Source organism: Trichomycterus rosablanca, chromosome 4 (genome assembly GCF_030014385.1).
Source record: "Trichomycterus rosablanca isolate fTriRos1 chromosome 4, fTriRos1.hap1, whole genome shotgun sequence".
NCBI lineage: Eukaryota > Metazoa > Chordata > Actinopteri > Siluriformes > Trichomycteridae > Trichomycterus > Trichomycterus rosablanca.
Genome location: NC_085991.1, coordinates 46,698,473 through 46,726,291, shown reverse-complemented (window position 1 = coordinate 46,726,291; position 27,819 = coordinate 46,698,473). Strand labels below are relative to the sequence as shown.

At 41.4% G+C, this 27,819-nt stretch overlaps 1 protein-coding gene across 2 annotated transcripts; it reads right to left on the bottom strand.

Annotated features, from left to right (window-relative positions):
• Positions 1-250: 250 nt before the first annotated feature.
• On the bottom strand, positions 251-27,748 carry gpaa1 (glycosylphosphatidylinositol anchor attachment 1). 2 transcript variants are annotated; one of them, XM_062994411.1, is made up of 13 exons: positions 27,679-27,748; positions 23,950-24,078; positions 22,009-22,188; positions 20,496-20,607; positions 18,920-19,067; positions 16,589-16,690; positions 16,244-16,440; positions 15,119-15,315; positions 13,192-13,345; positions 9,227-9,298; positions 8,048-8,244; positions 7,494-7,664; positions 251-4,062 (listed from the first exon to the last, which is right to left on the bottom strand). In XM_062994411.1, exons 2-13 carry the CDS (start codon positions 24,021-24,023, stop codon positions 3,819-3,821), a joined length of 1,848 nt encoding a protein of 615 aa, XP_062850481.1. In that variant the 5' UTR covers positions 24,024-24,078; positions 27,679-27,748; the 3' UTR covers positions 251-3,818. The 2 variants fall into 2 exon arrangements, with proteins under 2 accessions (XP_062850481.1, XP_062850480.1); XM_062994410.1 differs by having other exon boundaries at positions 27,650-27,736.
• Positions 27,749-27,819: the final 71 nt, after the last annotated feature.

The following is a 27,819-nucleotide window of genomic DNA, read 5'->3' as shown; positions in this document are numbered from 1 at the left end:
CCAGGTTCATGTCTGGCCATCTACACAGATACTGTATGTCTTTTGGAAAGGAGAGGGGTTATGTGGCCGAGGTTTCTGCAATGGGTTGGCGCCCTGTTTAGGCTATTTCGACCTTGCTCCCAGTCTTTCCAGGTACAACTGGGCCTGCCATGACCCTGAAACTGATAAAAATGAATTGAAATAACAGTGTAGAAGCTTCACTGCTTAGAGGATAATGTTTTAAAATAATAGCAATTGATGACCAGACACATTTTGTTTTTAATCAGTTTATTAACTAAAAAGTTCATCCATTAGTAACAGGACAACATAAATAATTAGTAAAAATATCAGTAAAATTAGCAAAATTAGTTCATCTGGCCTGGTAAGCAGTTCTGGACATTCACATCAATATGAGACGTGATCGACCTTCGATCATCACGACCACGACTCTAACAGCCGGCATGATGTGCGCCTGCTCCCAAACCTCATTTACTGAAGATGCTCCAAATAATTAAGTTTGTTTAGTGTTTGTGTGTGCACGCATATTATATAGTATAAACATGCCATTATAATACACTTATTTGGTATTTTTCCTGGACCCCCTCTCCCTTAATCTCCCAATTAATTAATTTATTTATTTGGGTTTTGACACCATGTTTAACACGTATGTGGCTTACAATGGCAAACAGGTATTATGTTTCTGTCTGTTTATTTCATCTTGTCTTTATATTTTGGTCTAGCTCTCAATATAGTCATTTCCAAACCCGATTGTGAATCTGATTGTGTCCAGTCTGCGACCGCTTCTCATCACCTACCAGTGTTAAGTTCCCACACTGAGCTGTATCGTGTACAGAGAACCATACTAAGCTCCATGTGACTAAACCCAAGCTAACAAAGTGTTACAGCTGCATAGAAACAAGTCATTGTTGTGTTGTGGAACTACTTTTTGACTGAAGGTTCGTCAGTATTAAGACAAATTCAGTGAGAAAGTCAGAGCTTCTTTTATTTATTGTGTTTCTTTATTTAAAAAAAAAATTTAATAAAAGCAACAGAACACTCGAGGTTGGTTGTGTGTTATTACCTCTTGTGTTCTATTGCTTAAATACTGTCTGCAGTGTACAATCATAGTGATTTGGTCTAGCCCCATGAGGGGATTTAAAGTGGAACCGTATGGATCCCCCTGGTCATTTTTTAATGTAAACAAGGACGCACACTTCCAGTTTCAGTCCTGACTACTCTTGCTGTGTTAGAATTATAACGTTTAACTTTTTTGTTGCTAACTTGCTATAGATTTCCACTTTTTCGCCAAATTTAGTCATTTCAAATTCCCTATTGCACTTCCACCTTTGTGACCTCCACCTCATGCACCACACCCACACTGGTCAAGAAAGTCGGCAAGACAGCACACGTCTTACACGCCTGTAAAGCCGTGACCGTTTTTTCTGTTTCGAATTTCCAACATTAAGCTTTAAGACAAAAAGAAGAACACGCTATGCATTCTGTATTTCTTCCACCAGGTTGTGTAAAGACGTGGCTGTTGCAGCAGCATAGAAAGGGACTTTCAGTTTCATCTGGCATTGCATTTCCTACCGAAAACAAATCCAAACGGCAGTTTTTTTTTTTTTTCACATCTTCGGATGGATTACCACTACTGATGGTTTATCATACAGAAAGGATCCGGGAGTTAAGTGGACCTTAGTGTTCTATACCAGGGTATTTTCAAGTGACCAAGTAAAATTTATCAAAACAAAACACAGAACGAAATATACTTCATTAATTAAATTGGTGCCAATCTGGTTCCACTGTGGTTTACAAGGTGTAACGTAAAGCCTCCACAAGGGGGTGTTCGTGTACAAGTTAAAATTTGTTTATTTAATTATTATTATTTCCTTTTATTATTTTTTAAAATGCTTTTTCTCCCGATTTTAGCGCGTCCAATTTTTACCCAATTGCGTCATGCTTCCTCTCTACTGGTGCTGACCCCTGCCCCAATTGAGGAGAGCGAACCGATACACGCCTCCTCCGACATGTGAGCAGTACCCGACTGCATCTTTTCACCTGCACGAGGCGAGTTTATATGCCGAACAGCCTTGTGCATGGGGAGAGCCACACCCTGATCAGCATTATTCCTCTACTGTGTGCAGACGCCATCAATCAGCCAGCAGAGGTCGTAATTGCATCAGTTATGAGGTCCCTATCCGGCTCGCTCCCTGGATGAACAACAGCCAAACGTTGCTCATATAGCCGCCCAGCCCAGCCGGATGGCAGAGCCGAGATTCGATACAATACATTCCAAATCCCAGCACTGGTGTGCTAGCGTATGCCTTTTTTCAAGCAACCCACATTCTGTCCATGATTTCTTACGCGACCCAGGCAACACACAAAACGATCCAGGCGTTAAGTGGACCTTAGTGATCTATACCAGGGTTTTTTCAAGTGACCAAGTAAAATGTATCAAAACAAAACACAGAACGAAATATACTTCATCAATGAAACTGGTACCAAACTAGTCCCACTGTGGTTTACAAGTTAAAACATAAAGCCTCCACAAGGAGGTGTTCGTGTGTAGGTAAAAATTTGTTTATTTAATTATAATTATTTCTCTCTGTGACTATTTCTCTCACTTTTTTCGGGGCCCAGGGTTTGAAAGACTCTGTTCTATACGGTGGTGTAATTTCACTGACATCAATATGCGGTTTCCATCCGGATGAGACTGAACGTTTGTCTGTCGGTGCTATTTGGATCACATGCAAACTATGTCACTGTTTAAAAAAACAATATTACGAGCAATTGGGTGGTGCCACGGTACAACACGCTGGCCTTCTTATCACCTGCCACCACTGCCGAATTCTCAAGCTCTCGAGGTCGAATCTTAGCTCTGCTAGCGGCCGACTTACACAGACATGATTCTGATGGAACGGATTCCTCATTGCAGCTGCCACGGCGTCCTCTTCTGGCTGTTTTTTGTAATGCATTTTCTCCATTTTCCTCCCGATTTAGCAGAGCCAATTAGTCCGCCCCTGCTGGAGATCCCAGTTGCATTTGAGGAGGGCACATTAGCCTGCCCCACGCCCCCTCAGACACGTGCGCAGTCCCTCGACCCTCCTCATTCACCCATGAGGCTCCTCCACTTCTGTACAGGCGGATCAGTCTGCTAACCAGGGTCCTTACACAGCGTTTGAAGACCCCACCCACTTTAGTCCGGCCTTTTTCCCACCCAGCAGACTCGATGGCCAATTTGATGACGCTAGATGACGCCCAGCCGACCGGGAGCAGAGCTGAGATTCGAACCGGGGACTGTAGCGGAATATCCTGCTGCACCACCTGGGCGCCACCTGGCCGACAGTGTGAACCCTGTACACGTGTCTCTGCTAGGGCAGGGTAGTGTTCTGCTGTAGACTGGGGAATTGGATATGACTAGATTGACTAAAAACAAAGAAGAAAATGCCATTTGCCATTCTGGCACTGCACTGGTAGCATATTAGACATTTTGGGCCAAGTGAATCTAATTTGGTTCACAGACTGGGTATCATATCCTGCTTGTGGGCACATCGTGCCACTTCAAACAGCTTTACCAACAAAATATGATAACAGAAAGAAATCTCTTCAGGAGGAAACATCACCCCCAGCATCCCCCCTTTTTTATTCCCTTACATCTTAAATTCAACTGTCCTTAGTTTCAGTAGCCCCGAGCACATTTCTGACCACTCACTCCATGGACTTACACCGAGCCCCGCCCCTCTTAATGCACCACTATTCAGGCTGATCCGGCCAGTCGGCAGCTTTTGATCGATCTTCCTGACTGGCACATGTAGGCACTGGGATCAGTTCACGCCCCTTTACTTCCAGAACAGGACGTTCCAGAACAGCAGCCAGCAGGGGTAAATGAGCAGTGCCAGCAAGGGGTAGACCAGCGAGCCGTAGAGGGCGTGGTCCAGGATGCCCTGAGAGATGACCGACAGGAACAGCATGAAGCACTCTGATAGCGTAACTGGCGCCTCCTGCAGGCTCTGGAAGAGGATGATGCAGTAGAGGAGTACGCAGCCTGGACTGAGAAGCACCAGAGCCAAGGCACCCAGAAGTCTGAGAGAGAGAGAGAGAGAGAGAGAGAACAAATTAATGCAGGGTGAAATCGTGGCTACATTAGATATGGCTGAACAAATTTAGTTCCTTAAGAGACTGGACAGGCTCTAAATAGTTCACAACACAACAAATCCCGGGGTTAAACCAGATAAAAAAATGCATAAACGTTCAAAACACAACAAATCCTAAAATTACATCAACACAAACCAGCATAAACATTCAAAACACAACAAATCCTAAAATTACATCAACACAAACCAGCATAAACGTTCACAACACAACAAATCCTAAAATTACATCAACACAAACCAGCATAAATGTTCAAAACACAACAAATCCTAAAATTACATCAACACAAACCAGCATAAACGTTCAAAACACAACAAATCCTAAAATTACATCAACACAAACCAGCATAAACGTTCAAAACACAACAAATCCTAAAATTACATCAACACAAACCAGCATAAACTTTCAAAACACAACAAATCCTAAAATTACATCAACACAAACCAGCATAAAAATTAAATCAGCAAAAACGTTCAAAATACAACAAATCCTAAAATTAAATCAGCAAAAACGTTCAAAATACAACAAATCCTAAAATTAAATCAGCAAAAACGTTCAAAACACAACAAATCCTAAAATTAAATCAGCAAAAACGTTTAAAACACAACAAATCCTAAAATTAAATCAGCAAAAACGTTAAAAATACAACAAATCCTAAAATTAAATCAGCAAAAACGTTAAAAATACAACAAATCCTAAAATTAAATCAGCAAAAACGTTAAAAATACAACAAATCCTAAAATTAAATCAGCAAAAACGTTTAAAACACAACAAATCCTAAAATTAAATCAGCAAAAACGTTAAAAATACAACAAATCCTAAAATTAAATCAGCAAAAACGTTAAAAATACAACAAATCCTAAAATTAAATCAGCAAAAACTTTAAAAATACAACAAATCCTGGACTAAAACCAGAAAAAAAACAGCATAAGTGTTTAAAACACAACAAATCCTACAAATTAAATTAACAAAAACACAACAAATCCTGGACTTACACACAAGTCATGTCAATCAAGCCATTAAGAGACCGCATCCCACCACTAGATTGCAGTGTTTCCACATAAGCGTTTAACTAAGGTGCTTTTCCGACAAGTGGAAATGAGAACTATCTACAAATAATCACAAAATGTCCAAAAAGAGGAAAAACTAGAAGAAGTAGAGCTGGGCATATTATCGATTCTATTTTTCCTCCACACTAGTGCACAACAGCACAGAAAGCAGCCTAATCACGCAGCACGTAGGCTATGCCAAAATCACACTACACGCCTTTCCAAGTCGTCAGGTCGCTGTACAGTTCACACTACACGACTGGATCTCTTGTAATCGGGAGTCTTTCAAGTCGGTGTGGCTTTCACACTACACGACTGATCGGTGATAGGGGGTTTCACACTACACCATCTATCACCAACTGGAATCGCAGGCGAGCTTCTCTGGTCTCCCAAACTACGTTCTGTCACGAAAACACACGCGAGAAGTGACGAGGGGTTTAATGATACCACGTCCAAAAATGCACATCAACAAGTAGCGAGAGATCAAAGTTTGTGCGCTGATGTGCAGCGTAAAATCAAAGAGAAAAAATAAATGAATCTGAGTGGATTTGGCTACATGACCAGCAGGGATTGTTCTATAGTGAGTTGGAGGTTAATAAATATTTGTTGCAATGCAGCGTGGGTGTTTTGTAGAGACTGATAAGGTCAAAACTACTGTAAAACGTGTGTGTGTGCTGATGTATTCTGATATAAACTATATTATGCCCCTGTCTGGCTGTTCGACATAGCACTCATTGCCAGTCGGGCAACTCTGATCCAGATATCTGACATGATAGAAATCTCGCTTTGGTCGAGCCGCTCGGATCGAGTTGAGTAGTTCACACACAGCGACTGAGAGTCGAGTTTCCATCGCCGAGTGAACGCCGATTTGCTCCCGAGCCGGCAAATCTAGCGCCAACCAAAAATCGTCTAGTGTGAACTAGGCATTAAGTTGGCACAATAGCCAATCAGACTGCGCGCTGAATTGCACGAGACGAGAAATAGCGCTTAAACAGTAGCAAGCTACGGGAAGATAGACAGGGCGAAGGTGAAGGCGAGACGTCTGATTTCGATGACATTGTTCCAAAGAAAGGTGGTTCGGATTTCTTAATTCTGACACAGCGCAGTTAACCCCAAAATACAAAATATGTCACCATTCAGTACTAACTAAGTCGGGGAAAACTACCAATCTATTTCATCAATTGAAAAAATGCTACCTAGTCGAGCACACAAAAAAGTATAATAAAACGGCGTTCAAGTGTTGTTAACCAGCCATCTAGCAGTGCTGTTAGTCGGCCGTCAGGCAGTACACTTTCTTTTAAAACAGTCGGTTGTGGCGTGTTTTTCTGCCATTACCCCATACGAAAACAAGTCGAAGAGAGACCATGACATAACAGCAGCTGTCACTTATTTCATGACTAAAGACATGATGCCTAATTACTACGGTGGAGAAAGAAGGCTTCAAAAACCTTCTAAAAGTATATTGACTCAAGGTATAAACTCTATCTCAGTTAGAAACCTCTCTTATTAGCAGTGATGGCATAGTTACCTTGAAAAAGTAATCTGATTACTGATTACTTCTTTAAAAAGTAACTTAGTTGCTTTATGGATTACTTGATTTAACTAAGTTAGATTACAAGTTACTTTATTAGTTATATAATGCGGTCCGCTAATGTATCCCATAATGCAACTGGAGCTGCGTAGGCGATTGAAGCGGAATAAGAAACAAGAAAGACAGCGGAAAACGGAGTCCTCTCTTCACAAGTGTAAGTAAGATAAATAAAATAAAATTTTTTAAAGACAAATAATTAACAAAAAGACGATAAATATCCTAAATTTTGGCGAGTGGGGTTTGTAATGAGTCTGTAACTATGGTGATATTACGTCCCCACGTCATCACTTGACGTTGGTAAGATGTACTTTTTTACATACTTCCTTTTTTGCATACTTCCTCCAATCTAGTACAGACTCTGTAAGTATGCGATTCCGGACGCAGCCCGTGACTTAATTGTCGCATAGGCCAGACGTCACTCCCCGAGACGCAAGAAGAAAGCAAATATATATCTTTTTACTAAGGAAAATGACAAAAATAGTAACACACAGTAACTTGGATAAGTAACTTTAATCTGATTACTGGATTGGAAATGGTAACGCGTTAGATTACTCGTTACTGAAAAATGTGGTCAGATTAGAGTAACCAGTGCTTATTAGGCACCAGCCCAGGTAAGCAGTGGTCAGCAAGGCAGCTCACTAGGTTTTTGAGACAGACCACAGATCTGTGTTGTGCACATACTCACTACATTTCCCCTAGTGTGAAAAGTGCGTTGTATTTACTTGGGCACGTGTGGTGTGACGCTGGCGGCTGCAGGGACCAGCGTGACGGCCAGGATGAAGCCCAGGGAGAAGTTGATGAGAGCCGTGCAGCCCAGCAGCAGAGCCAGGTAGAGCAGAGCCACCAGTTTCAGCACCCTCCAGCCCTGCTCGGTACCCTCACCACTGATCAGCCTGAAAACAGAAGGGGAAAGAAAAAAGAATGGCCAGATATTAATGACTTTGCTTCATTGTGCTTTCCCTAGACACATTAAGTCATGCTTATTTCAAAACCAGAAGCTCATGTTAGGTCACAGCAGCGATCCTGTACAGCGCTAACATACATAAAACATACAAATGCTGATTATTTGCTAGTGTCGCTTAAAATATGTGGGGGATACGACTGAGAGAAAGGCCACGCAAACTCCACACAGAAAGGACCCGGACCGCTCCACCTGGGAATCAAACCCAGGACCTTCTTGCTGTGAGGCGACAGTGCCACCCACCGAGCCACCGTTGCCGTGACTAAAGACAAACATTAAGAGAACTGTCTGCACTGTACGTGAAGGCGTGCGTACCTGTGTGTGTTGTGTGGCAGCGCAAAGCCTGCGGTGTAGATGGCGATGACGGTGAGAACCACGGCCTCGGTCTCGGACACAGGGAAGTGCTCTACCGCGGTCTCCTGGGACAGGACGGGGAGGGTGTACAAAGCCACGCCAGTCAAGTGACTGATCACTATTGGGGTCAGTATTGACAGGACACTCGGACTGGATGGCTGGATAAAAAGAGATAAACAGACGAATGACAAAGAGAACAAGAATAAGATTTTAGTCCAATTTATTTATTTACTTATTAGGACTTTAACATAAAGTGTTACACACTTTGATGACAACAGTCATTTCTTGAAGCAAGAAATATACTATATGGAAGAAAAGTATTGGGACACCCCTTCTAATCATTAAATTCATGATAAATATTATGTACAAATGATTGCACATGAACTCTTAAATTGCACATGGGAAAGTGAAAAATGTGGGTATAGTTTTAGGTGTGTGTGTGTGTGTGTGTGTGTGTGTGTACGTGATCTGCTGGGATCAGTGCTGGTTGTAAAGTCTAACAGCAGCAGGAAGGAAGGACCTGCGATACCGCTCCTTCACACATTAGGGATAAAGCAGCCTGTCGCTGCCCAGTGCTGCCAGAGTCTCATGCATGGGGTGGGAGTCATTCTCCAGCATGGACGCCAGCTTGGCTAACATCCTCCTGTCTCCCACCACCTGCACTGGGTCTAAGGGGCTCCCCAGGACAGAGCCGGCCTTCTTAATGAGTTTGGTTAGTCTCTTCTTGTCTGCCGTAGAGATGCTGCTTCCCCAGCATACCACTCCATAAAGAATGGCATCACTATCAAAGAAAGTCCTCAGGAGTGTGCCCCCCCCAGGAGTGTGTTCCCAGCCATAAAAATGCTCTAAATGAGCACAAATTCCCACAGACATGCTTCTTCTACGTCTTGTGTAAGCCTTCTCAGAAGGGCGGCTGCTGTGTTGCTATGGAGTCTGGTGCAGCTTTGTTTTGAGTCATTTGTGTACATTTTAATATAGACGATGCGTTTGGGTGGAGCAGCAGTCTTTTATGCCTCATTACACTTACCATTAACACATACCAGTTTGAAAGGTTAAGGTTTTCTTCTGAGACATGCAAAGCCAGTCACGAGCATATAGCATAATATATAACACTGAGCGTCAATTGGAAGTGATACTGACCGGTTCTACAGCGCCGACTCCATCCTCCGTTATTGGTGTTGGAGTCCCCATATGAACCCAAAGATCCAACGCCTGTTATACAGTCAAGGATCCCAACACACATCAGCAGTGAAACCTGAATGATTCTGTACTATTCCTGATGCCTTGAACTTTATTTTCTGGTGATTATACATGTATCATGTTTTCAGAACAGCGACAGCAAGACAGAATAAAAAAAAACTAGGGATGTAACGATGCACCACAAGACACAAGGTAATAATCAATGCAAATATGCCGCGACTCAAATCGATTAAGATGTAAAAGGAATCCATATTCACTTTAAACAGCAGAGAGCACTGGGGTTTTCCAGCCAAATTGGGCTTAATTCAAAATGGGTGAACATTTAAAGGTTGCGGGGTGGTTAATGCTCAGAGATCTCTGCTTCTGCCTGAAAATGTAGATATGCTAATATTCCTTTAAAAAACATGTACATTCCAAGCTTGGAAGGAGAACAGGCAAAGTCTTAGTTTATTTATGTGGGATTTGTTTAAATTTTTTTTTACACAAAAAAGGAAATGTGCAGCATTGTTTTGCATAGTTTGTACCTCAGAATTAAAAGGACATTCATTATTTTAAAAAGTGAAATAATAAAATGAAACTAATCATTTGTCATAATTTGTCTTCAATTTCATTTTGTTTAAAAAATCAGAAAAAAATCGTATTGTGAACCCAGTATCGTGAATCAGTGATAGACTGCTGTCTCTGTCCTGCTCTACAGACAGGCTGGGAAAGTCTTTTGTACCCCAGGCAGTCAGACTGTTTAACACCACACAATGACGGGGTCGTTAAACTGAATCAACAAACTCAAACACACATTTGTACGGCCATTTCCAAGACTACATATTCCTCCTTGATATTTAAATTCTTGTATTCATAACTGTATGTATATACCGGTTATAATCTATATTATTTAATGTACATATATTGCTATTATTATAATCTGTATATTACCACTATTATACTCATCCATACCTATGTCTGATATATTCTACAGGGTGGGCCATTTATATGGATACACCTAAATAAAATGGGAATGGTTGGTGATATTAACTTCCTGGTTGTGGCACATTAGTATATGGGAGGGGGGGGAAACTTTTCAAGATGGGTGGTGACCATGGCGGCCATTTTGAAGTCGGCCATTTTGGATCCAACTTTAGTTTTTTCAATGGGAAGAGGGTCATGTGACACATCAAACTTATTGAGAATTTCACAAGAAAAACAATGGTGTGCTTGGTTTTAACGTAACTTTATTCTTTCATGAGTTATTTACAAGTTTCTGACCACTTATAAAATGTGTTCAAAGTGCTGCCCATTGTGTTGGATTGTCAACCCTCTTCTCCCACTCTTCACACACTGATAGCAACACCGCAGAAGAAATGCTAGCACAGGCTTCCAGTATCCGTAGTTTCAGGTGCTGCACATCTCGTATCTTCACAGCATAGACAATTGCCTTCAGATGACTCCAAAGATAAAAGTCTAAGGGGGTCAGATCGGGAGACCTTGGGGGCCATTCAACTGGCCCACGACGACTAATCCACTTTCCAGGAAACTGTTCATCTAGGAATGCTCGGACCTGACACCCATAATGTGGTGGTGCACCATCTTGCTGGAAAAACTCAGGGAACGTGCCAGCTTCAATGCATAAAGAGGGAAACACATCATCATGTAGCAATTTCAAATATCCAGTGGCCTTGAGGTTTCCATTGATGAAGAATGGCCCCACTATCTTTGTACCTCATATACCACACCATACCATCAATTTTTGTGTTCCAACAGTCTTGGAGGGATCTATCCAATGTGGGTTAGTGTCAGACCAATAGCGGTGGTTTTGTTTGTTAACTTCACCATTCACATAAAAGTTTGCCTCATCACTGAACAAAATGTTCTGTGTAAACTGAGGGTCCTGTTCCAATTTTAGTTTTGCCCATTCTGCAAATTCAGTGCGCCGATCTGGGTCATCCTCGTTGAGATGCTGCAGCAGCTGGAGTTTGTAAGGGTGCCATTTGTGAGTAGCTAATATCCGCCGAAGGGATGTTCGACTGATGCCACTCTCCAGTGACATGCGGCGAGTGCTACGCTGTGGGCTCTTGCTGAATGAAGCTAGGACAGCCACTGATGTTTCTTCATTAGTGACAGTTTTCATGCGTCCACATTTTGGCAAATCCAACACTGAACCAGTTTCACGAAACTTGGCAAGCAGTTTGCTAACTGTAGCATGGGAGATGGGTGGTCTCGTAGGGTGTCTTGCATTGAAATCTGCTGCAATGACCCGGGTACTGCGTTCACCAGACATCAACACAATTTCTATCCGCTCCTCACGTGTTAACCTCTGCGACATGTCAATGGCTGTAAACAAAGAGAAGCTTGTAAATAACTCATGAAAGAATAAAGTTACGTTAAAACCAAGCACACCATTGTTTTTCTTGTGAAATTCTCAATAAGTTTGATGTGTCACATGACCCTCTTCCCATTGAAAAAACTAAAGTTGGATCCAAAATGGCCGACTTCAAAATGGCCGCCATGGTCACCACCCATCTTGAAAAGTTTCCCCCCTCCCATATACTAATGTGCCACAAACAGGAAGTTAATATCACTAACCATTCCCATTTTATTTAGGTGTATCCATATAAATGGCCCACCCAGTAGATCTATCTATCTATCTATCTATCTATCTATCTATCTATCTATCTATCTATCTATCTATCTATCTATCTAATATAGATCTATCTATCTATCTATCTATCTATCTATCTATCTATCTATCTATCTATCTATCTATCTACCTAATATAGATCTATCTATCTATCTATCTATCTAATATAGATCTATCTATCTATCTATCTATCTATCTATCTATCTATCTATCTATCTATCTATCTATCTATCTATCTATCTATCTAATATAGATCTATCTATCTATCTATCTATCTAATATAGATCTATCTATCTATCTATCTATCTATCTATCTATCTATCTATCTATCTATCTATCTATCTATCTATCTAATATAGATCTATCTATCTATCTATCTATCTAATATAGATCTATCTATCTATCTATCTATCTATCTATCTATCTATCTATCTATCTATCTATCTATCTATCTATCTATCTAATATAGATCTATCTATCTATCTATCTATCTATCTATCTATCTATCTATCTAATATAGATCTATCTATCTATCTATCTATCTATCTAATATAGATCTATCTATCTATCTATCTATCTATCTATCTATCTATCTATCTATCTATCTATCTATCTAATATAGATCTATCTATCTATCTATCTATCTATCTAATATAGATCTATCTATCTATCTATCTATCTATCTATCTATCTATCTATCTATCTATCTATCTATCTAATATAGATCTATCTATCTATCTATCTATCTATCTATCTATCTATCTATCTATCTATCTATCTAATATAGATCCATCCATCCATCCATCCATCCATCCATCCATCCATCCATCCATCCATCCATCCATCCATATATATCGCGGGTACAGTGTATTGTTACATCCCTAGAAAAACAATCCATTAAAACAAGGAATATACACTACATGGTGAAAAGTATGTAGACACTCTCCTAATTATTGAGCTCAGCTGTTTTAGCCACAACAGTTGCTAACAGGCGTGTAATAACAGGACACATTTGGGATACACTGAAACAGCAGCCTGAAAAGCAGATTCCAAATTCAAGCTCATGTTCAGGCGTCTACATACTTTTGTGTCTTACTGAATATTGAAAAAAAGTAAAAGTTCAGGACTGTCGAATTGGACTGAATAAATAGTACTGAATATCTAAAGAATTAGCTATTTATCTGGAACCTTCTCAGAAACGGTTGGGAACACAAACTCATTTACACGATTAGTGCAAGCCTACAGAATCGTGTCACTAGCAGTGGGAGGATACACGGAGCAGAAGAATGACCGCCAGCAGGCCAAACGCGGGCATGTAGTAGCCAATAGAGACGAAGCGAGAGAGTGAGGGCATCAGGTAAAAGAAGTAGGACTGGTGAAGACGCTCCAGGAGATTATTCAGCTTCCGGAACATTCCCTCCGACAACCTGAAAAAAGCATAAAGAGTGAAGAGATTCAGGCACACGGGTGGTGCGGCGGTCTATTACTCTAGCCCACTGCTAAGATCTGGGTTTGAATCTGAGTGGTACTATCAACCAACCAGGCATCTATACAGTGGCAATGCCTGAAAGAGAGGGGTGGCCAAAGTCCTGTAATGGATTGGCATTCTGTCCAAAGTATTCCTGCCTTGCACCCAGTGTTTCCCATTGAAACAGTAACCCACACGACTCTGACCAAAATAAAGCAGCTGATGAAAATGGCTTTGGTCACCCAACCCCATCAGACACAGCCACATCCATGTCTGTGTAGCACAGATGAGATTTAAACTTAGATCTCTGAGGTTGTGGGCTAGTGTTATAGAGCGCTGCTCCACCCAAGTATTCAAAGTTCTTAACGTCTCCAATACCAATAAATAAGACATTATATGCTTCCAACTTTGCTTAACAGTTTAGGGAAGGCCCTTTCCAAACTCTAAAAAGCTCAGTTTAAAGAATCCTGACCTCAGCCCCACTAAACAGCATCGGAATGAACCGGAACATCTACTGAGGCTTTAATGACCAACATCAGTGCCCAGCCATATAAATGCTCTCATCTTTTCACTGAATGGGCACCAATTCCCACAGACATAGTTTAAAATCTTGTGAGAAGCCTTCTAATAGCTAAAGAAAATAGAGGTCACTGTATTTTAATAACATGCTTTTGAAATGGGAAGTCCAACAAGCTCATGGTCAGGTGTCCAAATACTTCTGGCCGTATAGTGTATACGTCTATAAACAAACAAACAAATATGCTTTTGGGGTCACACTGATTTTCACCTATTTTGTCTCACTTGACCATACACTGATCAGCCATAACATTAAAACCACCTCCTTGTTTCTACACTCACTGTCCATTTTATCAGCTCCACTTACCATATAGAAGCACTTTGTAGTTCTACAATTACTGACTGTAGTCCATCTGTTTCTCTGCATGCTTTGTTAGCCCCCTTTCATGCTGTTCTTCAATGGTCAGGACCCCCACAGGACCCCCACAGAGCAGGTATTATTTAGGTGGTGGATGATTCTCAGCACTGCAGTGACACTGACATGGTGGTGGTGTGTTAGTGTGTGTTGTGCTGCTATGAGTGGATCAGACACAGCAGTGCTGCTGGAGTTTTTAAACACCTCACTGTCACTGCTGGACTGAGAATAGTCCACCTACCAAAAATTTCCAGCCAACAGCACACCACGGGCAGCATCCTGTGACCACTGATAAAAGTCTAGAAGATGACCGACTCAAACAGCAGCAATAGATGAGCGATCGTCTCTGACTTTACATCTACAAGGTGGACCAACTAGGTAGGAGTGTCTAATAGAGTGGACAGTGAGTGGACACAGTATTTAAAAACTCCAGCAGCGCTGCTTTGTCTGATCCACTCATACCAGCACAACACACACTAACACACCACCACCATGTCAGTGTCACTGCAGTGCTGAGAATGATCCACCACCTAAATAATACCTGCTCTGTGGTGGTCCTGTGGGGGTCCTGACCATTGAAGAACAGGGTGAAATCAGGTTAAAAAAAGCATGTAGAAAAACAGATGGACTACAGTCAGTAATTGTAGAACTACAAAGTGCTTCTATATGGTAAGTGGAGCTGATAAAATGGAGAGTGAGTGTAGAAACAAGGAGGTGGTTTTAATGTTATGGCTGATCAGTATTATGTTGCCCCTTGGTTTAATACTTAAGCCTGCAGACTGTGATGAAAACATATCAGACCTGCCGAGCGTGTTGGCATCAGTCTTGTACTGCCTGAAGCTGTTAATGCCACGGACGGTGGCAGCTTCGATGTGGTAGCGGAGGAAGAGACCATGGTCACCCCAAGACCGGCCGCTCGCCTGCTTCAGCACCATCAGCATCATGGTTTGGGCAGCGTGGGTGTAGCCCTCGACACTGTCCCAGTCACTCCTCTGGAGCTACAGAGGGAAAAAATGTGTGAATCTAAAAGAGATTTTGGTTTTCCATGATGGCAGAATCGCCTAACTTCAGATCCCCAAGAGACCGGAGGAAACCCACACAGACACGCGGAGAACATGCAAACTCCACACAGAAAAGACCCGAGCCAGTCCACCTGGAAATCAAACCCAGGACCTTCGTGCTGTTGGGCGACAGTGCTACCCACCGAGCCACTGTGCCGCTCTGTGTTATGTTTAAGGTGATGCGAAGCATTTTTTTGTACACAATTTTTTCATAATTTGTGAAATTAATTGCATTATTTGTTCTTTTTGTGGTACAATACAACATGGTGATTATGGCTCATGGGTGGGGCAACAGAAAAAGCATTATCCTATTGTGTGGCAGTCCTAAATGTTGTTTTTGCCCCCCTTGATGACATGAGCCACGTTTAGATTGGTAGCTGTTGTGTGATGAGGCAGACATGGTCAGTATAGACATCCTCGTTAGTATAGTGGACAGTATCTCCGCCTGTCACGCGGAAGACCGGGGTTCGATTCCCCGACTGGGAGGTGCCAATTTCTGGACGTGAGCATGAGGACGAACTGGCTGCGACATCAGTCACCCCATTGATCCCCCCATTGGTGGGGTGCCGTTCATGCATTTTCGTCCCTGGCTTGTTCTGGGTTTCCTTTCTTTCCTCTTCTTCTGAGAACTTGGTTTTTAAAGGTGCAACTAAGCAGCCGGTCACATTGTGAGAACCAGTTCTTAGTTCTGCACTATCCCTGTTCTATCCAGTTTCTCTGTCGCAGGCTGCAGATGTTTTTGTGCCTTGCATTTAGTTACTGGTTTCTGTTATTTTGGCCACTGCTTTTATTTCCTCGTTCCCCGTTATTTGGATATGATGGCTCATGTGGTTCGGTGGAGTCTAATCGTTCATATTTCTCCTACCTTTCCCTGGATTGTACAGAGGACACCCAGTTTGTGGCAGAAGGCGTGAAACAGGTTGGCCAGGTCTAGATTGGGGAGCTGCCCATTAAGGCCTTCCAGTACCAGGTCCAAACTGGTGACGACGTCACTGCTGAGCTCCAGTGACAGAGCAGCCTGGATGGAGCCCGCTCGACCCTGGAGCGGTGAGTACTCCATACCTTAACAACACACAGGACAGAAGAGCCATGAACATATTCACATACACAAGACTCCACAGAACTAGCACCAGAAGCATCAGAATCTGTTCAGGTCAATAATAATAAACTTCAAACCATTAAAATGATGATAGAATTATATAAAACACACCAGTTATGTTCGTGTGATGGTAACCTTCCAGCCAGGCCTGCATGCCAATGAGATCATGCTCATTCACCAGAAATATGATGTCTTTCGCCCAGTAAATCTGACCTGGAATAAGAATATATGTGTATTTACACACACACACACACACACACACACACAACACACAACACACAACACACACACACACTTGAATATACATGTTACCCCACATTCACACCAGCAGCAACAAGCTTTAATTATTTTTTTTACATTTTCCGCCCAATTTTCCCCCAATCTAGTCACATCCAATTGCATTTCTCTTCCTCTCTACCAATGAGGAGAGCCGTGACTAACACACGCCCCCTCCAACATTCAGTCAGGTGAATTAAAGATACAAAATTGTCCATGACTGTGTTTGACATTGAAAACTTGAAGTGATGAACATACAGTGCCTTGCAAAAGTATTCAGCCCCCTTGAACTTTTCAACCTTTTGCCACATTTCAGGCTTCAAACATAACGATATGAAATTGTAATTTTTTGTGAAGAATCAACAACAAGTGGGACACAATCGTGAAGTGGAACGAAATTTATTGGATATTTTAAACTTTTTTTAGAAATAAAAAACTAAAAAGTGGGGCGTGCAATATTATTCAGCCCCTTTACTTTCAGTGCAGCAAACTCACTCCAGAAGTTCAGTGAGGATCTCTGAATGATCCAATGTTGACCTAAATGACTGATGGTGATAAATAGAATCCACCTGTGTGTAATCAAGTCTCCGTATAAATGCACCTGCTCTGTGACAGTCTCAGAGTTCTGTTTAAAGCGCAGAGAGCATCATGAAGACCAAGGAACACACCAGGCAGGTCCGAGATACTGTTGTGGAGAAGTTTAAAGCCAGATTTGGATACAAAAAGATTTCCCAAGCTTTAAACATCTCAAGGAGCACTGTGCAAGCGATCATATTGAAATGGAAGGAGTATCAGACCACTGCAAATCTACCAAGACCCGGCCGTCCCTCTAAACTTTCAGCTCAAACAAGGAGAAGACTGATCAGAGATGCAGCCAAGAGGCCCATGATCACTCTGAATGAACTGCAGAGATCTACAGCTGAGGTGGGAGACTCTGTCCATAGGACACAATCAGTCGTACACTGCACAAATCTGGCCTTTATGGAAGAGTGGCAAGAAGAAAGCCATTTCTCAAAGATATCTATAAAAAGTCACCTGGGAGACACACCAAACATGTGGAAGAAGGTGCTCTGGTCAGATGAAACCAAAATCGAACTTTTTGGCCACAATGCAAAACGTTATGTTTGGCGTAAAAGCAACACAGCTCATCACCCTGAACACACCATCCCCACTGTCAAACATGGTGGTGGCAGCATCATGGTTTGGGCCTGCTTTTCTTCAGCAGGGACAGGGAAGATGGTTAAAATTGATGGGAAGATGGATGGAGCCAAATACAGGACCATTCTGGAAGAAAACCTGTTGCAGTCTGCAAAAGACCTGAGACTGGGACGGAGATTTATCTTCCAACAAGACAATGATCCAAAACATAAAGCAAAATCTACAATGGAATGGTTCACAAATAAACGTATCCAGGTGTTAGAATGGCCAAGTCAAAGTCCAGACCTGAATCCCATCGAGAATCTGTGGAAAGAGCTGAAAACTGCTGTTCACAAACGCTCTCCATCCAACCTCACTGAGCTCGAGCTGTTTTGCAAGGAAGAATGGGCAAAAATTTCTGTCTCTCGATGTGCAAAACTGATAGAGACATACCCCAAGCGACTTGCAGCTGTAATCGCAGCAAAAGGTGGCGCTACAAAGTATTAACGCAAGGGGGCTGAATAATATTGCACGCCCCACTTTTCAGTTTTTTATTTCTAAAAAAAGTTTAAAATATCCAATAAATTTCGTTCCACTTCACGATTGTGTCCCACTTGTTGTTGATTCTTCACAAAAAATTACAATTTCATATCTTTATGTTTAAAGCCTGAAATGTGGCAAAAGGTTGAAAAGTTCAAGGGGGCTGAATACTTTTGCAAGGCACTGTAAATGTAACCAAAGTGTGTAAAACATAACGTTAAAATCCTAATAAATAAATAGGTATGCGTCGTGGAGTCCCACTATTTTGGCTTTCTAATCAGTAACAAGGGTCTGATGGTGGACATAGAGAGGAATGATCAGGTCAGTTTAGCAACAAGAGCCGAGAAGAACAGTTGGCCAACCAGGACAAAGCCAAGGTTTTATACACTGTCAGGTTGATGTGAAAGCAGAAACTAATCTAATCTGTACGAACATTTTAAACGCTGGATTCTAAACAACATACACCAAGTTAAAGAAGTTAAATCTCACTTCTAAAATACTGGGCCAGGCCCAGTAGAAGACCCACTGCCTGGTTGTTTTCGTTGTCTGGGCTGCAGGGGGCACTGAGCACCAAAGCTTCTGTTCGTGGTGCTCGAGGAGCGCGCAAGATCCCGTACACGTTAGTGCCTCGAACCATCTGCAGAGAGAGTAAAAAAAAAAGCGACAAAGATTTGATATACACTCAGCTATGTGATAGGATTTTGATCTGCAAATTCACATGAGCTGCCTGTCCACTGTAACACAATTTATGTTAAAATTAGGGCTGTCATGCGAGATTAATCGCAATTAAAGAACCAAATTAATCGCGATTAATCGACTGCAAAAATAACTAAACAAAATGTGAAGTTATGCACATTTTTATTGCAAGAACATTAAAAAACATTAAAAATTATACAATTATTTTAAAATTATTACATTTAAATTATCTTTAGAAAGCCAGCCAATGCCTATATAGAGTTGTTAACAGCCACCCATCTTTCAGACAGTTATTTAAAACACAAGTCTGTTCACATTATCTAACAAAAGTGAGGATCTTTTCCTGTTCATAACCCTGCCGCTGAAAACAGGAGCTCAGGGTACTAAGGGCTTTCCATCCAAATTCCTCTGAAATAAAGTTAGACTGAGTCTTAGCTTATTTAGCCTGTAACAAGTACTCGTACACGCAGACGCCTGACGAGACAAATGCTGCTCTGACCAAAAATGATATTGAAACGTCAATGAATAACTGTCATTTTGTATAGTGAGGATTTAACACTTGTTAAAAACAAAAATGATCATTTAAATTACCCCTATATTTCACAATATGTAGCAGCAGCAGCTCGAGTAATTTGTAACTCACTGGAAAAAGACCAAAAACAGTATAAACTTTACAGTATAAACACAATGTTACTGTGTTAAAGCAGCGCAAATTACCACAGTGACGTATGTTTAAAGAGGCACAAACAGCCCAATAAAATCATTTAAATTAAAATTTTAATCTCGATTATCGACAGCCTTAGTTAAAATGCTTTAATAAATGTTAATAAACATTATACCTCTGTGATATAAGTGCCCTAATTATTTCAAGAAATTATCTCAGGATAAATGAAGTATCCATCCATCCATCTCTCCCTCTCCCCCTCTCCCCCCTCTCCCCCTCTCTCTAATAGTGCTTTTGTAATTGTCACACACACTACACATGGCTCCTAATTACAGCGTTCAGGAGTTTCAACTAGGCACACTGCTAACAGGTGTACAAAATCATTTATAGAAAATAAACAAGATGCTTTCAGTTGTGTGGCAACAAACAGAGCCCTGACCTTCACCAAACAGCTTTGGGATAAAGTAGAATGTCGACTGCAAACCAGGCCTTCAACATCAGTTTGAGTAGGCCTTCTTCTGACTAATTGGGCACAAATTCTCCTAGAATCACTCCCAAAACCAAAGGACGCTGTTATAGATGCAACTAGATAATAATGTCCATTGTTTTGAAATGGGATGTTCAACAAACCCACAGTCAAGTGTCCACTTACTTTCGGCCATAGTATGGATGTAAGTGTGTTTGTGTATAGATAAATGAACTCACATAACGCTCCTTGTTCTCGTCAGGGAAGGGCAGAGTGTGTGAGAAGCTCTGAGTGAAAACCTCCAGCCCTCTGGCCTTCATGGTCTCCACCAACCAGTCTACTGGCATGCCTCTTTAACGAGTCAGTAACAGTGAGAGAGAGAGAGAGAGAGAGAGAGAGAGAGAGAGGGGGGGGGGGGGGGGTTAACAGATAAGAAAATATGCACAAAAAATCATAATCATATACACAAATCAGGCATAACATTATGACCACCTTCCTAATATTGTGTTGGTCCCCCTTTTGCTGCCAAAACAGCCCTGACCCATCGAGACATGGAGTCTGCCACCTTTCTATCAGAACCAGCATTAACTTCTTCAGCTATTTGAGCTACAGTAGCTCAACTGTTGGATTGGATCACGCGGACCAGCCTTCGCTCCCCACGTGCATCAATGAGCCTTGGCTGCCCATGACCCTGTCGCCGGTTTAGCACTGTTCCTTTCTTGGACCACTTTTGATAGATACTGACCACTGCAGACCGGGAACACCCCACAAGAGCTGCAGTTTTGGAGATGCTCTGACCCAGTCGTCTAGCCATCACAATTTGGTCCTCGTCAAACTCGCTCAAATCCTCACGCTCGCCCATTTTTCCTGCTTCTAACATCAACTTTGAGGATAAAATGTTCACTTGCTGCCTAATACATACCTGTCAAGTCTCCCGTTTTGGCCGGGAAACTACCGTATTTTACCCCTCTTTCCCGCCGTCCTCCCGTATTAGTATTTTCCCGTAAATTTCCCGTATTATATTATAATTTTAAAAAACATTCCTGTGCCTCTTCAAACTGAAATGTCACTAACCTCGTGAGAACTGCCACCCAGGCTGCTGCAAGTGGCAGTTCTCGCGAGGTTAGTGTGGACAGCGGGAACAAACCTGGAACAGGGAGAGATGGATGGATGCAAGGAGAGAGAGGGCATTCCTGCCAAAAAAGTAAAGACTGCATGTAAATATCTAGAGAAATGGGACGACGAATTTTCCTTTCTAAAGAGGAGAAGAAAATAAAACGTGTTTCACTTTAAGACAAGCAATGTGTATATATGCTGAAAATATGTAAAATAAATAAATGTGCTTCAATTCCCTTTTGTGTTTTCATTTAGGCTGTATTATAAGAATGACATATGTAGGAATGTCCACAGCATTTCAGTGTCAACAAAGGTAGGCCTATCAGATTCTGATCATCTAATTGCAGTTTGTAAGTGGTTCACAGGTGGTTATTTAAGATTTCTTGTAAACCTGTCTTAAAATGTAAGGGATACTGAACCTCAGTTGGGCTGGTGGGACGGCTCGAAGCGCGCGGCGGAAAATTTCCCTTATTTTTTAAATACAAAACTTGACAGGTATGCTAATATATCCCCCCCCCCCCACTAACAGGTGCCGTGATGAAGAGATAATCAGTGTTATTATACTTCACCTATCAGTGGTCATGATGTTATGCCTCGTCGGTGTATGACAAGTACATCGTTTTTGATTCTACTTACCCAACCTTCTTTTTGTGCCCTGCAAACTCCCGTGCAGTGGCCATGGCTTTCTCACCTGAAGCAAACCTCTCCTCCACCATGGTGGAACCCATTGCATTCTCTGACATGTACGTGCGCAAGGTGAACGGTTCGAAAGCCAAGCCCATGAACCAGGCGATGCTCGCAAAGTAACACACCACACTGGGTCGACAGGAAGACACAGAGCATTAATAGGACACACAAAAGAGTTTGTTTTTAGAATGCAAGTTATCAACGAAGGCATGAAAATTCAGACAAATTCTGTTACCCAATAACTGACTGTCATGAGTGTTTATTTAACGGTGGCTGTAGTAGCTGACTGGTTAAGGTAATGGACAAGTGATCAGAAATAGAACTGGTCCAAGCTCCACTATCAGCAGTTAACCACTGTTGGATCTTTGAGCAATGCATTTAATCCTCAATGCTTGCACTGTATGCAGTATTAATTATGGATGCGAATTTCACCAAATTCTGTTAACTAATAACCAACAAGCTTATAGCAACACATCAAAGTATAAAACACAACACATATTAATTAGGGCTGTCAAACGATTAAAATTTTTAATCGCGATTAATCTCAGAATTTCATATAGTTAATCGCGATTAATCGCATTTAAAAAAATCTGTGTAAATGTTATAGAAAACAAGGATTTGTAAGTGAAATGTTACAATTACAATGGTGAACACATTTTATGCTAAATGTACTAATGTTAAAAACTGCTGGGACAAGAGAAAACTGTAAGGGAGTTTTATTCACTCACATACTAGGCAGTAATACTATCCAGTGGTTTAATGGACGTTTCTACACGAACTGAGTGTGTTTAGACTAGGGTGGCCAGATTCATAGTAACAAAAAGGAGGACATTACACCCCAAAAAGCCGGACATCATATTAGGAACAGAGGGACATGCTACTGCAACACACAGAATGAATCCAGAACCCATATAACAGAGTTTTTGACCAATTTAAGCAAGAATCATATAACAAATGACTGTTTTACTCACTAAATGTTGTGTCTTTTCATATTTAGGTCCGTTCATCGCTGCCTCAAAAGTTTACTTTTTGGCATTTTCACCGCGTTCCTGATCATGAGAGCTGAGTGATTGACTCAGGTAGCGCGGTGTTTACAAAACAGAGAGGGCGGGCGAAATTCAACCACCCAATCACAGACTAGCATTTAGAGGGCGGACCTTCTCCGATTGGCCAGTGGTAGCTCTATAAGGAGTCAAATGAGGCTGTTAAACCAATGATATACAAAGCATTTGTTTCGACATGTACCTGAGCCAATGGTAAATAATATTGATCAAAAATGAAACCAGTTCACTCCAAAAGGAGGATTTTTAAGTGTCCGTCCTAGCGTTACGTGAATGGAGGACTGGCAGCTTCTTTATTATGCAAGTGCGTTACTACGACACTACCACGCTCGGTAACATTATGTTAACAAACCGCAAATACAAAACGGTGGCAAGTCCGACATTAAAACGTTTGTTCTACCAGTCAAGTCTCAACATGAACTAGAATTTGCGTTAACGGCACTAATTTTTATAATCGCGTTAAATTGAGATTGCGTTAATGCGTTATTATCGCGTTAACTTCGACAGCCCTAATATTAATACATATTACATATTAATTTCCTTCAGGATTATTAAAGTATCTATTTATCTATCTATCTACTGAACATGGCATTAATGAAGAACAACAAGATGAATAAAAACATCGAGAGCAGAACCAGTTCAGCATCCACAACGTACTATTTAGAAGCCTGGGCCAAGCAGATTACATTCAGCACATCAGTGCTTGTTTGTCACTGCTGGGTGGATGATTTTAGGCTCGGTTTCCTTCTTTTCATGCTAAAGGTTCAGACCAACAATCCATAGCACTAATCAGACTGAAGTTTACTCGGTCAGATGACTAATCACTTACCATATCGGTGTGTTAAGGCGGGTGAGGAGACTGGTCAGGGCCTTCCTTCGGTTCGGGTCGGATAACAGACCCATGCTGTCTCACTATCACTGCACACACTGGTAGCTGGAGAGACCCATGAAATGAAACCTGTAAATACAATGCTTTACTTTGACAACGATACAGTGCAGGTAAGCAACAAATTAAATCAGGACATGTGAATAAGTGCTACTGATTTAAATAAACCCGGTAGCCTAGTGGGTAGAGTTTGGACTGTAATTTCAAAGGTTGAGAGTTTGAATCTCAGTTCTGCCATGCAGCCACTGTTGGATCCTCTCTGCTCCAAGGCATCGTACAATGGTTGACCCTGTGCTTTGACCACAGCTTTCAAATGAGAAAAAAAGAATTTCGTTGTACTGTACACCTGTATACAGTCATGTGAACATTTAAGCTTTATTTGAACAGTACTGAGTATCATTAAACAAATAAAACTGACTTTTAAACTCAAGTTGTAAAATGTAATGAAGAAAAATGGAAATTTATTGTGAGTAAAAAAATTAAAAACACCCTATGTCCTAATAGCTGGTGTTTCCTCCTTTGGCTGAAATAACTAGAGATGGGACGATCGATCGGCTACGAATCGGTATCGGCCGATTTTTAATCAAAATATGCTATCGGCGATCGGCGATATTTCCTAAAAGTAGCCGATCCGATCGTGTGATATATAAAGATCACGTTAAGTTAACAGCTCAGTGGATTGATCCAGACTTTGAGCTACGAAGCACCAACCATCACATCACCATTCATCAACAATCGTACAGAAACCATCGGGAAAGCTCTTACGATGTAATTTTGATGATTGTAATATTTACTTTAAAAAGATAATTCAACCCGGTCACATCTGAGTCGATTCTATCAGCACGTTATATAAACTCCTGGTTCACTTTGGTAAATCGTAAGCGGTTCTTACTTGTGATGTAGATGAGAACAGAAGACGTTACAGAGCCAATCCGAGGCAAAAGTTTATTCATTACCAAATTCGTTAGTTCAGGATCATCTGCTGAACTTTTAGAAAACTTTTAGCTCCTTAGACGGAACAAGTCTGACTCGGTTACAGATCTGTGGTAATAGCAGTTTAATGAAGCTTTTTAATGTAAGAGAGTCACACAAAATGTTCTGTAGTAGCTGGTGTTTATTTAAAACCACGACATTTAATTAATAACAGTAAACACGGAGAGATAACTGAGAAGAGAAACTTACGCTTCACATAAAAACGAATCAACTCATGAATCAATGAATCACTTATAGCAATACTGTGAACAAAGCGTATCTTCTAAAGGCACAAACACACACACACACACACACACACACACACACACACACACACACACACACACGCGCGCGCGCATGCGCTGCTCCGGTTTATCTTTACTGTGAGGCTCTTTTTAAGTTTATTTACTGCTACCCCCCCCCCGATCAGAATCGGCTATCGGCCGATGTCCCTGAAAGGAGATCGGAGATCAGAATCGGCGCCAAAAACCCCGATCGGTCCATCTCTAGAAATAACCTCAATTAGATGTATCCTATAACCATCTACCAGTCTCCGACATCGACTGGGAGAGAGTTTTCCCACTCCTCCATGCAGAAGTTCTTCAGCTGTGTGAGGTTTGATGGGTTTCTTGCATGCACAGCCCGTTTCAAATCACCCCACAGCATCTCAATAGGATTAAGATCCGGGCTTTGACTTGGCCATTCCAGAACTCTCCATTTCTTTCTTTTGAGCCATTCCTTGGTGGATTTACTGGAATGTTTTCATGTTGCATGGTCCACCTCTGCTTCAGCTTCAGTTTTTGGACAGATGGTCTTACATTTTCCTCAAGCACCCTCTGATACAGTGAAGACTTCCTCGTGATTCTATAATGGAGAGCTTGCCTGGCCTTGCTGCTGCAAAGCAGCCCCAAACCAAACCATGACATTTCCACCTCCATGCTTCACAGTTGGTATGAGGTTCTTGTGCTCAAATGCTGTTTTTGGTTTGCACCAAACATGTCTTCTGTTATTGTGCCCAAATAATCCAACTTTGGATTCATCTGTCCAAAGCACATTGTTCCAGAAGTCCTGGTCTATGTCTAGGTGTTCTCTGGTCATCTTTAGTCTTGTCCTGATGGTTTTTTTTGACAGCAAGTGTTTCCTCTTTGCTCACCTCCCATGAAAATCAAACTTGTGCAGTCTCTTTTTGATGGTAGATGCATGTACCTTGACATCAACTGTGGCAAGAGCTACCTGTAGGTCCCGTGATGACATTGTAGGATTATTGGAGATTTCTTTACGCATCTTGCGGTCTGCTCTTGGGCTGAACTTGCTAGGACGGACCTGACCTGGCCATATTTGCAGTTGTTTTAAATGTTCTCCACTTGTAAATGATTTTCCGGACAGTGGAATGGCTGATTTCTAATTGTTTTGAAATCGTTTTAAATCCCCTCCCAGACTCATATGCATCTACAACCTTATTTCTGAAGGCCTCAGAGAGCTCTTTAGAATCCACCATGGTGATAACACTCACTTCAACAATCAAGAGCAAACCAAACTCATGTCTGAGGTTTAAATGAAACTCCAACTTTCTCTAACGATGGTCTAATCATTGCAGCCGGATTCTAATTTTAGACATTTTAAGTAGTAATAAATGTGTTCCATTTTTGTTCATTACATTTTACAGCTTGTGTTTAAAAGTAATGGTATAAGCTCCATCTCTCAATACTGTTCAAATGAAGCTTAAATGTTCACATGTTTAAACATGTCCAAAAAGACAAAGGTTCTCATGGGGTGTCCTAACTTCTTCACATGACTTTATGTCTAAATGACTGTTTGATTTAAAAACTGACGGAATTAACAGTTCATTTTAAGTAGTCCAAAGGATGTCTTCAGCCCACAATGTCTGCTGCTGACTGATGCGTAAATATGATGGTAAATCAGGTCAAATAAAATGTATACGAGTAGCACTTTTCATACTGGGCACTAGAAACAAAATACAACTCCCTAATGGTATGGACAGCATATAATGGACAGTATTCATCCCTGCAACTGCATGCTGTATAACAAGCAACAAAACTGCAGATACACTGCAAACAATCAAGGGTTAGAGGCCTTGCTCAGGGGCCCAACAGTAAAATGTATGGGGCCTGAGCCAGCAACCTTCTGATTACTGGTTCAATACATTGAGCTAGCACTGATCTATGGACTACCAACATATATGAGAGTTTACAGGAACAGAACATTTTAATGCTATAACAGAAATGTCTGGACAGCAGACTGTGAGGTGGATGCCCTCTTTAATCTCTCCAAAAACCATTCAGGACTTGTATGAGAGCAGTAGGAGTAGAACAAAACCTGTTCTGATGGAAACTGGTGGTTCTACTCCTCACTAGTCTCTATTGTAGTAGAATGTAATGGATTTTTGCTCCTAGTAAAGCTCATTTTCTACAGTCTGGACGCTCTGCTGCTTTACTGGCGGAATAAATGAGGGATCATGATTAAATATCGATTAATTAAACCAGTAATAATTATCTCCACCATCAACACAATCTGATGTGCTGATGGCTGTTAGCTTAGCATCTAGCCTTGCATGTCTACACTGAGAGCTGTCACATTGCACTCGAATTACAGCGTAGAGCCATTTTTACATTTAGTTTTAACTCTATTTCAACATTTATCACTTTTATACCTTAATACAAATGCGTACACGTTATTCACCTCCGTATAAAGTTTAAAATCCAACAATGTGAAGGAGCGGTACATTCATTTTCAGCCGATTTCATCCGAGATACAAAAGTGCGGTTACTTCCGGTTAGCAGATTAACAAATCATAAGCGGAAGTAATTCTGGTAAAGTATG

Bases quoted from the DNA above. Each gene is read 5' to 3' on its own strand.
- gpaa1 (XM_062994411.1), bottom strand. From the start codon at position 24,023: ATGGGTCTGTTATCCGACCCGAACCGAAGGAAGGCCCTGACCAGTCTC. The intron at 20,608-22,008 runs GTAAGTAGAATC...GACTCGTTAAAG, and splicing joins GGGCACAAAAAGAAGGTTGG to AGGCATGCCAGTAGACTGGT. The intron at 13,346-15,118 runs GTCTGATATGTT...TGCTTTTTTCAG, and splicing joins GATGCCAACACGCTCGGCAG to GTTGTCGGAGGGAATGTTCC.